General features: G+C 33.4%; 1 protein-coding gene across 1 annotated transcript; it reads left to right on the top strand.

Annotated features, from left to right (window-relative positions):
• Window positions 1-3,733: 3,733 nt before the first annotated feature.
• On the top strand, window positions 3,734-11,667 carry LOC107812955 (uncharacterized). Its single transcript, XM_016638141.2, has 7 exons — window positions 3,734-3,871; window positions 4,897-5,346; window positions 7,168-7,220; window positions 7,455-7,519; window positions 7,640-7,718; window positions 10,329-10,634; window positions 11,209-11,667. Exons 2-7 carry the CDS (start codon window positions 4,919-4,921, stop codon window positions 11,361-11,363), a joined length of 1,086 nt encoding a protein of 361 aa, XP_016493627.1. The 5' UTR covers window positions 3,734-3,871; window positions 4,897-4,918; the 3' UTR covers window positions 11,364-11,667.
• Window positions 11,668-14,172: the final 2,505 nt, after the last annotated feature.

Raw genomic sequence — 14,172 nt, 5'->3', positions numbered from 1 at the left:
ATTAATATATTCCTCATTATACCGTATTAATATTTTAATAAATGGACAATTAAATGAGTTTTTTTTGTCACCAACAATTCGACGTGGGGGTGGTTGGGGAGTACGTAGTTGATATCACGATTAAGGTTATTAATTAAACAATAAATTAAGGTAAGAGTCAAACAAGCATAGGAAATAATGGATAGCTTTATGTTTGAGAAAAGTTAAGGGTAAGGATTAAGGAAGCTTTTTTCCTTCTTCTACACCAACAACTACTCCATGTCTATCCCTACAGTCAGGGCAGAGCTAGGAGTCCGGCTACGGATTCAGCCGAACCTAATAATATTTGCTCAAAAAGGATATTTTTGTAAAAATTCATAGAATATGTGCAAAAATTAAATTCAGAATTCACTTATAAACACTTAAAAACGATGTTCTAAAATTTAAAATCTATAAAATTGAAATCTTAACTCTACGTGTCTTTCACTTCTTGGGAGTTTGAATATGTGATGGATGACCCCGTTATATTCCTTTTTCCAAAGTTAAGACAACTTTCAAGTATTGCATTTTTATTTTAAAACAGGAGAAAAAAATATGGGAAAAAGAAAAAAGAAGAGGAAGAAGAAAAAGAACTAGAAGACCAAAGAAAAAGAAGCTAAAGTAGAATACTTCACACTTGTTAAAACTGTATTGGGATTAATTGTAGTTTAAGGATTACAATTTCACCATATTCTCTACTCATATAACATTTTTTAAAAATAATTTTCACGAGTCCATCTCCATATCAAAAGAACAAATGAAAAGAGGATAAAGACGCGTTTGAAAATTTATAGTGAAAATACAAATCAGTTAACCATGCATGCGTAAGTGATAATTTGTGTGTGTATAAGGCATATGTGTTGCATTTATTAACTTGATATAAATATCATGAGTAAGTTCTTTCCTAATTATATAAATCTCCTCTAGCAAAATGAGAGAAGAAAAACATGGCTAACAAGACGATAATGAAATTAAAAAAATTCTCAAGAAGAATGCTACATTATACTACTAAATATTTGCATTTTACAATATCGATCAATTTCTGTCAGTATTATAAATATATAAGATTGAATATTTAATACATAATCAAATTTAAAGGAAGACACGTTTGATGTTACTGAATCTTGGATTTTTCTGAATTGATCTGGTTGTCGGTTAAATTTATCTTATTATAATATTTTTATCTTTCCTGTAGCTATTATTTAGAAAAGTTAGCGTTACTTTTAATTTCCTATATTGAAAACCTAGTAAAGTGCATTTCATAAGTAAAATTGAAATATTGTATTTTTTTTCTTATATAGTGTTATTAGAGGTTAGTTGTGATAGCTTAAGGCAGGCGCATCGCCTTGTTAGGCAACACTTTTAAGGGTCCGTTTGGTTATACAACTTTTTTCATAAAAATTTTACTTTTTTCAAAATCAACGTTTGGCCATAAAAATTTCAATTATCACTTGAAGATGAATTTTGAAAGTTTTTGAAAATTTAAAAAACTTCAAAAGACTGTTTTTTCAAAATTTTCATTTCAAATCACTCACAAAAATTGAAAAATAGCCCAAAATTATATTTTTGTCCGAACACAACTCAAACTTTCAAATGTCATTTTTACTTGAATTTTTTTCTATTTTTTTGAAATTTTACAATTCTTTTGTCCAATCGCACACTTAAAAAACAAGTCTCAATTTGCTAAGACATGCGTCTCTTCTCACATGCGCTCTATCTTGAATAGGGTTGTTCAAAATCGAATTGAAACCATTAACCGAACCGATCGCTTATTGGTTTATTGGTATCGAATTATTGGGGTAATGGATGGTGAACGGATTGAGATTTTATAATTAACGGCTTAACGGTTTGAGGGCGGATTACTCAATTTTCTTATCGGATAAACCGTTAACCCGTTAAGAATTTTTATATTTAGACTTTCCTATGGATCTTGAAGTAGCAAAAACTCCTAAGACTCGATATCCATTTCAATTTATAACTTTCCCATCCGAATTTTTAATTTTATCCAGCTTATCAGGTCTGTCAGGATGCGTACAAGAAGTCAGTCAACAAAACCATCCATAAAAAAGAATCCATTTCAATATTATACCAAAAAATTTCTATTTGGTTTAGCCGATAAACCGTCCGATAATCGTTAATCTGATACCAATCCGCCCATTGTCTTATTGGATGGCTAGCAAATTACAATATTTATAATCCGATAACCGATAAGCCGAACCGTTAAGCATAATTATCCGCCTGATCCGCCCAAATAAGCACCCCTAAGATTCTTGAAGAGAGAGTGGTACTAAATAGTGTTTTAAAAAGTAAGGACTTGAGATGGGGCGTTACACGTAATACATGGCGAGGCGAAAGCCTCGAGACACGAGACGTAAGCCCCACAAATCTTTACTTTTTGAAATTTATGAATTAATAATATAGCACTATAACAGAAAAAAATATAAAAGATATATTAAAAATTTAAGAAAACTATTTTTTTAAAGAAACTCATACAAAATAAAATATCTAGCATGTTTTACAAGTATAAATAATGCAATATTGTTAAATTTACTATGAAATATAAATTAACTACAACGTCTTAACTTTCAAGCAATTAAAAATTATAATTTCTTAAAAAATATTATCAAACTGCATATTTTACCTCTTTAAAAACTCAATAAATTTTATCAACACTGTAATTTAAAATATTACTCCTTCATGAGTAAATATAAAATTGTTTTTAAATAGTAAAATAATAAATGTATGATAATTTTAAGAGACATAGAACTAAGACATGAAAATTTATCAAGTAAAGATATAAATTTTGGTTATATATTTTTAGAAGAAATATTCAAATGATATTCACTCTCTCGATATTCTCAATTAGTAAATATGCAATATTATGGTTCGTTATTTGAGTTATTCGCAATTTTCATATTCTAATAGATAAAAAGAACTTTAATAATTTTTTTGTTAAAGAATATTGAGAGTCAATAGTGCTAATTAGTGAATTCAATACATGATTTGCATAAGAACTGTTAGGCGAGTCCCGAGTTTTGAGCGTTATGCATGTTTAGGGCGTACAATCGAGCGCTTAGAGCGTAAGCCACATAGAACTTAGTCTCACACATGAGTCTCAAGACGTTTTGATAGTGCCCCGGGAGCGAGCCCCGAGGCGAGTCCCAAAAAAGCCTTTTAAAATACTGGTACTAAATAATAGATATAACGAATAAGAGTCATATTTGTCCCATTATTTTAAACAAATAATCATATTTATCGTCCATTTGAGCATCCAAATATACATATCCCTACGGTTGCATTTTTGAACAAATATACCCTCATTTGTTAAGAGATTCGGACCAACAATAAAATAGACACGTGGACGGCTAATAAATTTTAATATTTTTACCTTTCTATATTATATTATAAATTTATGTACAGAGAAGGTATCATTAATTATATTTTCATATATATATATATATATATATATATATATATATATATATATATATATATATATATATATATATATATATATATATATATAAAATAATATATTAGACTAAAATCTTTCACATTTTCTGTCTCTCTCTCTCTCTTTCTCATGCCTAATAGTTTCTTGAATCAAATGATTCTTTCAAAATTCATTAAACATATTTTTCTAAACTGGGTAAATATTTTTCTAATTTTATATCTATACGAAAAAATCACAATAAACATTTTAAAATACCCGGTTCGTTTACCCAAACCCATTATCCGACCCATTAGGTGTCTCAGAACTCTTTCTTCTTCATTAGCTAAATTGTTCACCACACTGTCCAACAGTCTACTGACGCCGCCTTTCCTCCGCCTGTTCCAACTTCGCGCTCTTCAGGTTCTTTTCATTAACCAACTATTTTACACTTCTCATTCGACGAATAGCATATCTACTTTCTTCTCTTTTGTTTTTGTTTTTTTTTTAAATTTCTTTTGGGGATTTTTCGTGTTTACTTTATCATGTTCTTACAGCTAGGAATATTTTACAAAAGGAGGACAGAAAATTGAAAACCTATGTATTTCGATTCCTGTATTTATACCACTAACGGAAATGATATGGGAAAAAAAGGATTTGCAAGTGTAGAACCTAGATAAATTCAAAGTTAGATTATTTAATTTTGAGGTCTTGCAATAAATTCACACTAAGGTAGAAGAAAAAGGAAAAAAAAGCAAGCTTGAAACTGGAAAGTAAAGATGTTAGAGTGTGTGCGTGTGAGAGGTTTAGGCCTTTAGGGTTTAGGGTGGTGGATAATTCAGCTGATGAAGAGGAAGAAAGAGTTCTTGACACCTAATGGGTCGGGTAATGTTTTTGGGTAAACGAATCGGGTATTTTAAAATGTCTAATGGCTGTCCTCGTCTATTGTAGTATTTGGTCCGGGTTTTTTTAATGGTTGAGGAGTATTTTTGTTCAAAAGTGTAATAGTATCCAATAAGGGTTTATATAGTCGAATGCTTAAATAGAGGGAAGATATAAACAATTTTTGAAAGTAAAGGCGAAAATGTTACACATTTCTAATGGCCGTCCGCGTGTTATTGTGGTATTGGGTCCGGGTCTTTTAATGGATGAGGGGTATTTTTGTTCAAAAGTGTAATGGTATACGATAAGGGTATATACATTTGAATGCTCAAATGGAGGGAAGATATAAACAATTTTTGAAAGTAAAGGGGAAAATATTACACATTTCTAATGGAATATGGATACAGGAGATTAAACAAAATGTTCATTTGATATTGCAATTTCCTTTTGGTAAATCGAAAGTTATTATTGGTTTCAATGTTGTGATTGGAAGTTATTTTACTTTTGAAAAGAAATTTGGTTGTCACAAACTGTGGGCAATTTTAACTATGAAGATATATCTGCAGTTAATTAATCTGCTCGTGCGATATGCCGTATCTGGTTCGTGAGCATCTATTCATTGGCAACATAGGCGATGCAGCAGAAGTTCTTGAGCATGGTAGTGATGAAATTACGCATATCTTGTCCGTCCTTAGCTCAGCTTCAATATCCTTTTTCTCAGAATGGCGTTCTAATCTTTCAATACCAACGAAAGAGATTCGGAAGGAATATGTTGGGGATTCAGGAAATGCCGATGCTATAACTGATGAGAATAAGAGCTCATCATCACCTAAGAAACTCCTCTACTCGTTAGAGCATGCAGGTAAAGATTTAAAGTTTGTAAGGATGGCTGCGCCCTTGAGAGACATGGAGAATGAGAATTTACTGGATTCTTTGGATGCTTGTTTGGATTTTATCGAACAAAGTAGAAAAGAGGGGTCTGTGTTGGTGCATTGCTTTGCTGGTGTATCAAGAAGGTATAACTTCTACACGGCTCGTTTTTTGGGTCAGTTATATCCCAATTTCTGGATGCTGTAAATTAGATGGGACGTTCTTTTAAGTCCCGATGGACCTCCACCCTATTAGATTGATCGGGTTTGAAGAATAGTGTCAATCTTTGTCTTGACCAAAGTTAATCAGAGATATAATATGGATATTACAAAACCATTTACAATTGAGGAAGCGTATTCTACATATCAGAAAAGGGAAAAGCTCTTACAAAGTAGTATTATTTTATAAGAAGCTGTAGCTTCCATTGAGTCCACATGAAAAAGCAAGATATTCAGTTTTTCTCCAACATAATTGTGGATTAAACAGCTTAATATGGATGCTTACTGATTCTTGATGTTCTAAATTCTCAATTGATAAGAAACGCTTAGTGTTTTTTTTCTTTTCCCCTGCTGATATTATACATGATGTTATTAGATGTACGAAAGAACTGTTTTAAGTTGCCTTAGCTGAACTGGCAAGTCTACTCACCGGTTAAAGCGGTACAATACCTCATGGAATGAATATATGTTAAATGATTCAACGAAAAAGATGTGTCAGATATGGACATCTACCTTTTATTACATAGCTTTTGTAGAGGATTCAAATTCATACAATGGCTTCTTTTGCTTTTCTTCATGAACACCTGAGTTAATTTACTGCTTAGGCTGTGCTACAGTTAAGCTATAAAAATGAAAATAATGCATCAAGGCTTAGTACTTACTAGTTTAAGCAGTTACATGCATCATGAGCTGGACCTTATCCTCGCGTTTTTTCTTTCTTTTGTTAAGATAAAACTCATCCATTAATTTTAGTTGTCAAGTTTTGGAAAATGAGATAGGGTGGATACTGCTTTATCAATAACTTGCCAAACTAGTAAAATACGAATTGAGTTTTGTTGCAACGTAAAGATGCAAATGGTTCGATAAGGTTACCATTAAGAAATAATATGCTGCTTTCAATGTTGAAACAATAACTTTGGTAACAAGCTACTGTATCGAACCATTATATTGTACAATATTTTCTTTTTCTTTTTGGTTGAAGACATTATGTTACTTTCTTGATGTATATATCCATATGACAAGCATAAAAATGGGGTCTAAAATGATGATGCTTGCTTGGCAAAGACGAAATTGGTCAAAACTTAAAATTTTCATTGGCTTATACTTCTTATTCTTTCTTTTCTTTTTGGTGGGGGGTGAGGGGGGCTGCGCCCTAGGCCGAACTCTATCATGATTTAATCTTTTTGCTTAGATGCAAAGCTCCTCTCCCATGTCTATCAAATTGACTAATAGTAGTTATGCCCTTCGCGGCCAATATGATTAGTCACCAGCGTAAATTGGCAAGTTTCTTTCTAGAGTTATTATTTGGCTTCATTATAAACTCTGGTTATGTCACACTGAATTGGGTTTCCTAATATATTTGTTCTAAACAAAGCTAAATGGAAATTTGGTGATAAAGTGTTGGCCTCTTGCTCATTTCATTTTGATTTAAATTGTGTTTGATTGCCTAATGTTTCACGTACTTTTTAGACTCTTCATATTTTTATGGCGCAATTCCGTGTGTATCACGGTACGTCTGTGTTTATTTAAAGGAATGGTCATTAAATTATCTCCGATAATATTCTTTTCTACTGGTGTAGTTATTTTGTTCTTTTCACTTGAATGTAAGAATGAAGGGAGATACTTCTCTGTGTATGACTCTGTTATGGAGACCAAGCAGCCTACATTCTTCTTGGTACAAGTTCTACTGCTTACAATCTCCTGCTAACTTTACCAATTGACACCCTCATTTTGCTCTTTTGGTTGCAGTGCAGCCATCATTGCAGCTTACCTGATGAAAACTGAACAACTATCTCAAGAAGGTTCGATTTTATTTTGTTTCTACATGTGGACCTTCACTATCAAAAACTTATTTTTCCTTTTATTGAGAGCATATAATAGAAAATGTTGGTGATTTCCTTTTGAGCTGCCTGGAAATATTACACAATTTGCTAAGAATTAGAGATTATTCTTCTGGTTTTACACATCTTGTGATCTTGAAGCTTGACGCTTTTTTCTTATTATTGTTTGAAATTTCTTCCGTCTTTTTTCTACAGATGCAATTGAATCTGTACGTCAAAGCTGTGAATTTGTCTGCCCAAATGATGGTTTCCTAGATCAGGTGAAATAGGCAGTAAGAATTGATTTGTAAGCAACGGTTTATGATGATTACTGAAATTAGTTTCCTGCTTTGTCCGCTACCTGATTGGATTCTGAGTGATTTTTTTTCTTTTTTCTGCAGTTGAAAATGTTTGAAGAGATGGGTTTCAAAGTTGATAATGCTAGCCCCATTTACAAACGCTTCCACCTAAAAGTCCTAGGTCCACTTTCTCACTTTCCATTGCTTATCTTGAGATTATTATTCCTATTTTTAACTAAATTGTTAAAAGAAGAAAATTGGGAAAATCCTGCATATGCAAAGGTACATGAAGTAGCTTTATGTCAAAATGATCCATCCAATAATCTATACAAATCTAGAATAGCAAATTGACTGAAGAATATGGGAAATATACAAGATTCTAATGAGGACTTTCAAATCTGTCGGGAGCCTCGATATTGCTTTTTACCATATGAATTGTCTTTAGGATTTGTATTGATGGACTAATCTAACAATCCATGCTACCAAGATTTAGCTCTTAATACTAGATTGCTTGAATATTCAATTTATTTCATCTTCTGTCCTCATGACTACCTTCTAAAGGTGAATTGTCGTGATTTATTAAAAATCTCAAGCGTTGGAGGAGAGATATACTTATAGTATGAAATTGCACGTGATATCTTGTACTAGTTAATTTGTTGATCATGAATATATAGGGCTTACCTAATTTCATTACCCATTTTTTCCCTCTTCTGGTTCCTCAAGAGGCACATTGCCCAGGAGCTGGTGGTCCAACATATGATATATGTGAAATGGGAGACCTCCAAGAATTATCATAGCAAACTGTTTTATGAAAAATTGACATTCTATCTGTCTTATACCACTAGTTGTGAAGTAAAAGAGCCATGAAAAATATTTGGATTAGAAAAGATTATGATCCAAATAGTATCCTATAGAGGTTTGGAAGTGTCCGGGAGAGGTTGGATTTGTATGAGTAACCAGCTATTCAATGTTATAGGGAGGGATAGAAAGATGCAAAATGAGTGGACAAAGAGTACCTTCGTGTCGATATATAAATCCAAGGATTTTCAAAGTAGTGCAAACTTTCTTGGTCTAAACTTACGAGTCATACAATAAAATTTTTGAAATGAGAGAGAGAATAGACTTAGGCACATTACAAGGGCATAAAACTGTTTTGGATTTAAGCTTGGTAGTGGATATAAGATAGTGGCTATTTTTGTTAAGAAGGTTGATGGAAATTTATTACAAAGGAGCTACACATGATATTCATTAACATAGAGAAATCATATGATAGAGCACCAAGAGAAGTTCTATGGTGGATGCTTCAGCAGAAAAAAAATTAGAAATCAATAGAAGAGGGCAAAAATGGAGTCAATTAAGATATAGCTTTTTAGTAAAGATGCATATTAGATAAAGAGGCATGCTTATAAAATTAAAACGGGATGGCAAAAATGGAGGAGCTCTATGGGATAGAATGCAATAGGAAGATAAATGGAAGGATAATTATATAGAACGACTGTGAGATCAACGATGTTAAATGGTAGTGAATGTCCAGTCTATTAGGCTAACACACATAGAATATAAGTGTTGTAGAAAAAGCATATATTAAGATGGATGTACGGCGAAACAAGATTAGAAATCAATAGTCTGGCAAAAGTTGCAAGTATTACACTTACAGGATAAAACCCTTTTAAATATTTGATGGCACTTGTTGCTAAATATCAATGAATTACATTTACCTATAAAAACGAGAACACTAAGAGGATAAAACGAGAAGAAAATTACTTAGATTGCTTGTCAAGTCTTTACGTAGACCTCTAAAAGCTCAATTCTGTAGCTGTAACATTATGATAATTGAATGTGCTAAAAGGTTATTTGATAGACTTAAAGTCATGGAGAGAAGTTGTCGTAAAAGATTTCTCTCTCAGATTTAATACAGAGTGAGCTAAAGGCGAAACATAAGGGCAATAAATGACCCATAAAGGTAATAACTAGTTGTATGTCAGTGTGCAAATTAGCGCAAATTTATGAAATCTCAATAGTTTTAGAGAACCCCTTAACTAGCCTTAAAAGCATATTATTTAAATATTGGAACAAAATTGCCCAAATAGAGTGGAGCAGACATAGATGATTTGTACTGCCTATCCCAACTAGTTTGACATTATGTTATAGTTGATTGACAAGATTTGACTTGTGAAGAAGTACTCCTATTGTTTTAAGGGTATACCTCTTTAGAGATATTTCTATTTTCCCCTAGTTTCATATGTACCAATTTAATTTTTCAAGATTTGCTGCAGTTTTATCTATCAATAAATCACTGTCTACGAGTTTCCCCCCAAAAACCTTTTAGCTTGTTTGTGTTCAAGGGAATAGAACTTGATTAAGGCTCTTCATTTTTTTAATGTAACAACTTCTTGAATTACTTGGTAAAATTATTACTAGCTTGTATCATTGCTTTAGCTGATTAGAAACTTTATGCAAGGTTCATTGTTGTGGAGGATGGAAGGAAAGAATTACAAGTCAATAGCATCTTATTTGGACTTCCAGATTATAAAATTTTATTGATAAAAAAACTAAGTTGCTGTCTTAGTAGGCTACAAATTGAGAAACTTGACTAGAACCATGATAATAAATACATTATATTGCCCTGCGTGAGAAAGATGAGCATGAAATAAACCTTCCACCATCAACAATGTAAAAATATGGGAGGGCAATTACAACATCTTGAACTTTGCATAAATATATGTTGCCTTACAAAATTATATTTTATATTTCCATCCTTGAAATAAATAGATTTTTTTTAATGTATCAGGTGATAGTTATAATCGTGGAGAAAGAATAGACACCTCTAAGTTTGGGGCTGATCCAGGCTCGGCAACGGAAAGCATTCCCTCAGATGTGGATGTGTCCTTGACCAAGGAAACAGCTCCTGCCCGAGTTTATCGCTGCAAGAAATGCCGGAGAGTTGTGGCGCTTCAGGGTAACGTTGTAGATCATGTTCCAGGAGAGGGTGAAACAGCATTTCAGTGGCATAAAAGGAGAAGTGGCAATCCTTTTAACAAACCTGATGACGAGTGTTCATCTGTCTTTGTTGAGCCTTTAAAATGGATGAGAACAGGTATTGCGCACTAGTTCACCCCTTTATTTCTAGGCCAACATTACCTAGATATGGTTGGCTCAGTTCATGGAGCAAGAATTAAATGCAATATGTAAAATAACCCGAACGGTGTGTCAGAAAAGATGGGATTAATTCAGCTCATACCGTTAATATGTCTTAAGAACCCTCGACTTAGATACTCTTTCCTTTTTTTGGAAAAAATAAATAAATACTATACTCTTTCCTGAGTCATGGAGGACTTAAAACTAGATACATATGAGCACACATTTGATGTGATGGAATCCTGTTCATTAACTTTATGGGCAATATATTTGTAGTTAGGTGAATCTTCTATATGCAACACATTTGTCCATAGGACATAAGGGTAACCACTTGGACCCTGAGTTTCTCATCCTTCATATGTTGCCCCTGTAAATTATTGTACACATGGTTCAACATGAGAACATTAGCTGGTTATTATTTGACAGATTATATTGCTTACAAACAATCCCCTCTTTCTTGGTCATATATTTGTACAATGTTGGATATCTGCATTGCACCTTTTTCTGATCTGCCTCGAAAATGTCGCCTGCAGTTGAAGAAGGTGCCCTGGAGGGCAAGCTTTTATGTGCGCACTGTGAAGCTCGCTTGGGTTACTTCAATTGGTCAGGTATTCAGTGCAGTTGCGGAAGCTGGATTACCCCTGCTTTTCAACTCCATAAAAGCCGAGTGGATATCAGCAGCATGTGAAATTTTACGAAGGAAGAAGGTTGTGGCGTGGAAATACTAATACATTGGGAGCTTATTTTACATTAAAACCAAATTGATCTTGCTTATACAGTTTTGAGAACCTCTACAAAGATAAATACTAGGGAACCAATCCCTCTTACCTGCTCTTTCATATAAATTACTTGGAGGCCTGGGACTGGGCTGCACCTCTTATTATAGGATATACATTCATAAGCTGTATAATCAAAGTATACCGAGTGAATGCACTTTCTTGTCCAATGGAAGATTTATCTGCACAAGTATATAAAGATTGTGTCATTATCTATTTGTTGGAAGCTTTTAGATTCCTAAACTAAAGTTATTACTGTTCCTGCCAAAGTTTTTTAAAGTGCATTATTCAGATTCAGTCAGTTTGGTGAGTATTATTACGAGGAATTATTTCAATTTGCAAAAGAATTCTTATAACGTGCCTTATTACTTATGAACTGCATGCAAATTTATTTCTTTGTTTCCTTTTCCTTTTTTAATATTTCATTTTTTTTTTTATAATACCTACCTAACCGAATAAATATTGTAAGTCTACGCACCTAAAAGGAAGTGTGTCCACACTCTTTGCCACATCAGTATTCCGAGGTGAAAGACTTCAATAACCCTAGGTTTAGTTGTCATGACCTTATTTTCCCTTTCCCTTCCTAGGGGCAGGGAGGGGCAAAAGAGAATGCATTCGAAGTTCTTTCGCTAGAATGTTATACTGTGCGTATAAGGTTAAATGTTTTTTTATGTATATATATATTAGATATTAAATTCTCTTTATTTTTTCACGTGGCCATTTTTTTGTTTTTGAATCTTCTCGATAATAATCCCACTTTTTAAAAATAAATTGCGCATTTTATTCATCTCCAAGAAAGATACATTGAGCTGAGGGAGTATAGATAAACTAGCTAACTCCATCACCATTGTATGACAGCAGATGCCAACTTTTACAAATGAGAAGTAAATACATATGAGAAACATTACACAACTTATGTGCCTGGAAGAAGTAGATCCAACATATTCAAAAAAAGTACTATCATGAAGTCTATCCCTAATGTTAAAGACTGCATGGTCAAGGAGGATCAAAGGTAATGCATGTTCTGTTTAGGCTGTCCAACGGGACGGGACGGGATAGAATTAACGGGACGGGACGAGACAACATTTAGTCGGGACGGTGGCGGAACGGGACGGGACAAACGGGACGAAACAGTAGTTCCATCTCGTCCCGCTAACAAACGGGACGGGATGGGATGGGACGGACGGTAGGCCCATCCCGTCCCACTAACAAACGGGACGAGACGGGACGGAACAGGACGGGATGGGACGGGACGGGTTCGCGGGCCTTAAGTGTCGTTTTAAAAAAAAATTATTTAAGCATTGAGTTTGGAAACCGTTATTCTTTTGACAATTACTAAGTTTTTAAAGTTTGCAACAACTAGTTTTTTGAGTTATTTAATAAACTTAAAAATTAAACGAAAATTAGGAAACTTAGTAGAGAATTATAAAATATTAAAACAAAAGACTTGTAATGAAATATTCTAGTAATTATAAATTTATAATAGAGTTATAATTTATTTAATATAATTTCAAGCCACTAAGTAACTAAGTAAGAGTGTAAGACAATTCATAAAAACAATCCAACGCTTAGAGCCTTTTATTTTATTAATAGAACTTTCAAATCTCACATACAAATATAATTCTTTTGAAGAGCACCTAATCTACGGCTCTACGCAGCCACCTTCTAGGAAGGGTTCTATTTGAACTAGGCCTCTTAGTAGCCAATTACAAATTATCATACTAATATTTGTAAGCTCCTATATAACTTCGTTGTAAGTTGTAACTTATCTATAATTTCTCTCGGACATTGTTCTTGAATTGGCAATGTTGATTGATGTTCCATGAGTTCCATGCCGTCATAGCTCCCGGTGCTAAGTATCTCATTGTATTCTTCTTCTTCCCTAGTTTCACCACTTGTTGTTTCCATAGATTTATATTTATCAAACATTGATCTAACATAAGAATATATGTTAGCTTGACAGTCTTCGAGAGATGGTTGTTCATTTTGTTGAAATGTTAAATTCTCATAAATTTTACGAACAAGTCCATTTGCACCTCTTAATTTTAAAGATGGGTTAAGTATAGTAGAAATTAAATAAACTTGGGGAATAGGAAAAAAATACTTTTTAAATTTTGCAATCATTTCATTAATGGTTGGTGCATAATTTGGATTAATTTTGCAATAATTTCATTAAGCTAGTTGTTGTAGTTGTGTTAGCACTTAGCAGAAGCATTATCTAAGGTGATAGTTAAAACTTTATCAATGAGTCCATAAAAATAAACAATTTATAGAACAGTAGTTGCAATATATGCTCCATTGTATCTTGAATCAACAAATTTATAACCAATAATACGTTTTTGTATGTTCTAGTGATGATCAACCCAATGACATGTAACAGTTAAATAATCACAACCATTAGGACTATGACCTATATCACATGTGATAGGCACTTTACAATCTAAGTGAAACAATACACAACGAATATACTGAAGATATTCGGTTTGAAATTTAAAAACATCATTTCTAACAGTGGTCTTAGAAAAACCTTCAAAAGCAGGATTATAAGTTTTTTGTATATAATGCACAAAAAATAGGACGCGGGACAGGCGGGACGGGACGGGACGGGACAGGATGGGACGAGATGGGATGGGACAGGCGGGACGGGACGGGACGGGACGGGACGAGACGGGACGAAATGGCCATCCCGTCCCATCCCGTGTCCCGTTTAACATGGGCCCA

The sequence above is a fragment of the Nicotiana tabacum genome, chromosome 13 (assembly GCF_000715075.1).
Source record: "Nicotiana tabacum cultivar K326 chromosome 13, ASM71507v2, whole genome shotgun sequence".
Lineage (NCBI taxonomy): Eukaryota > Viridiplantae > Streptophyta > Magnoliopsida > Solanales > Solanaceae > Nicotiana > Nicotiana tabacum.
This window is presented reverse-complemented; position numbering and strand designations above follow the sequence as displayed.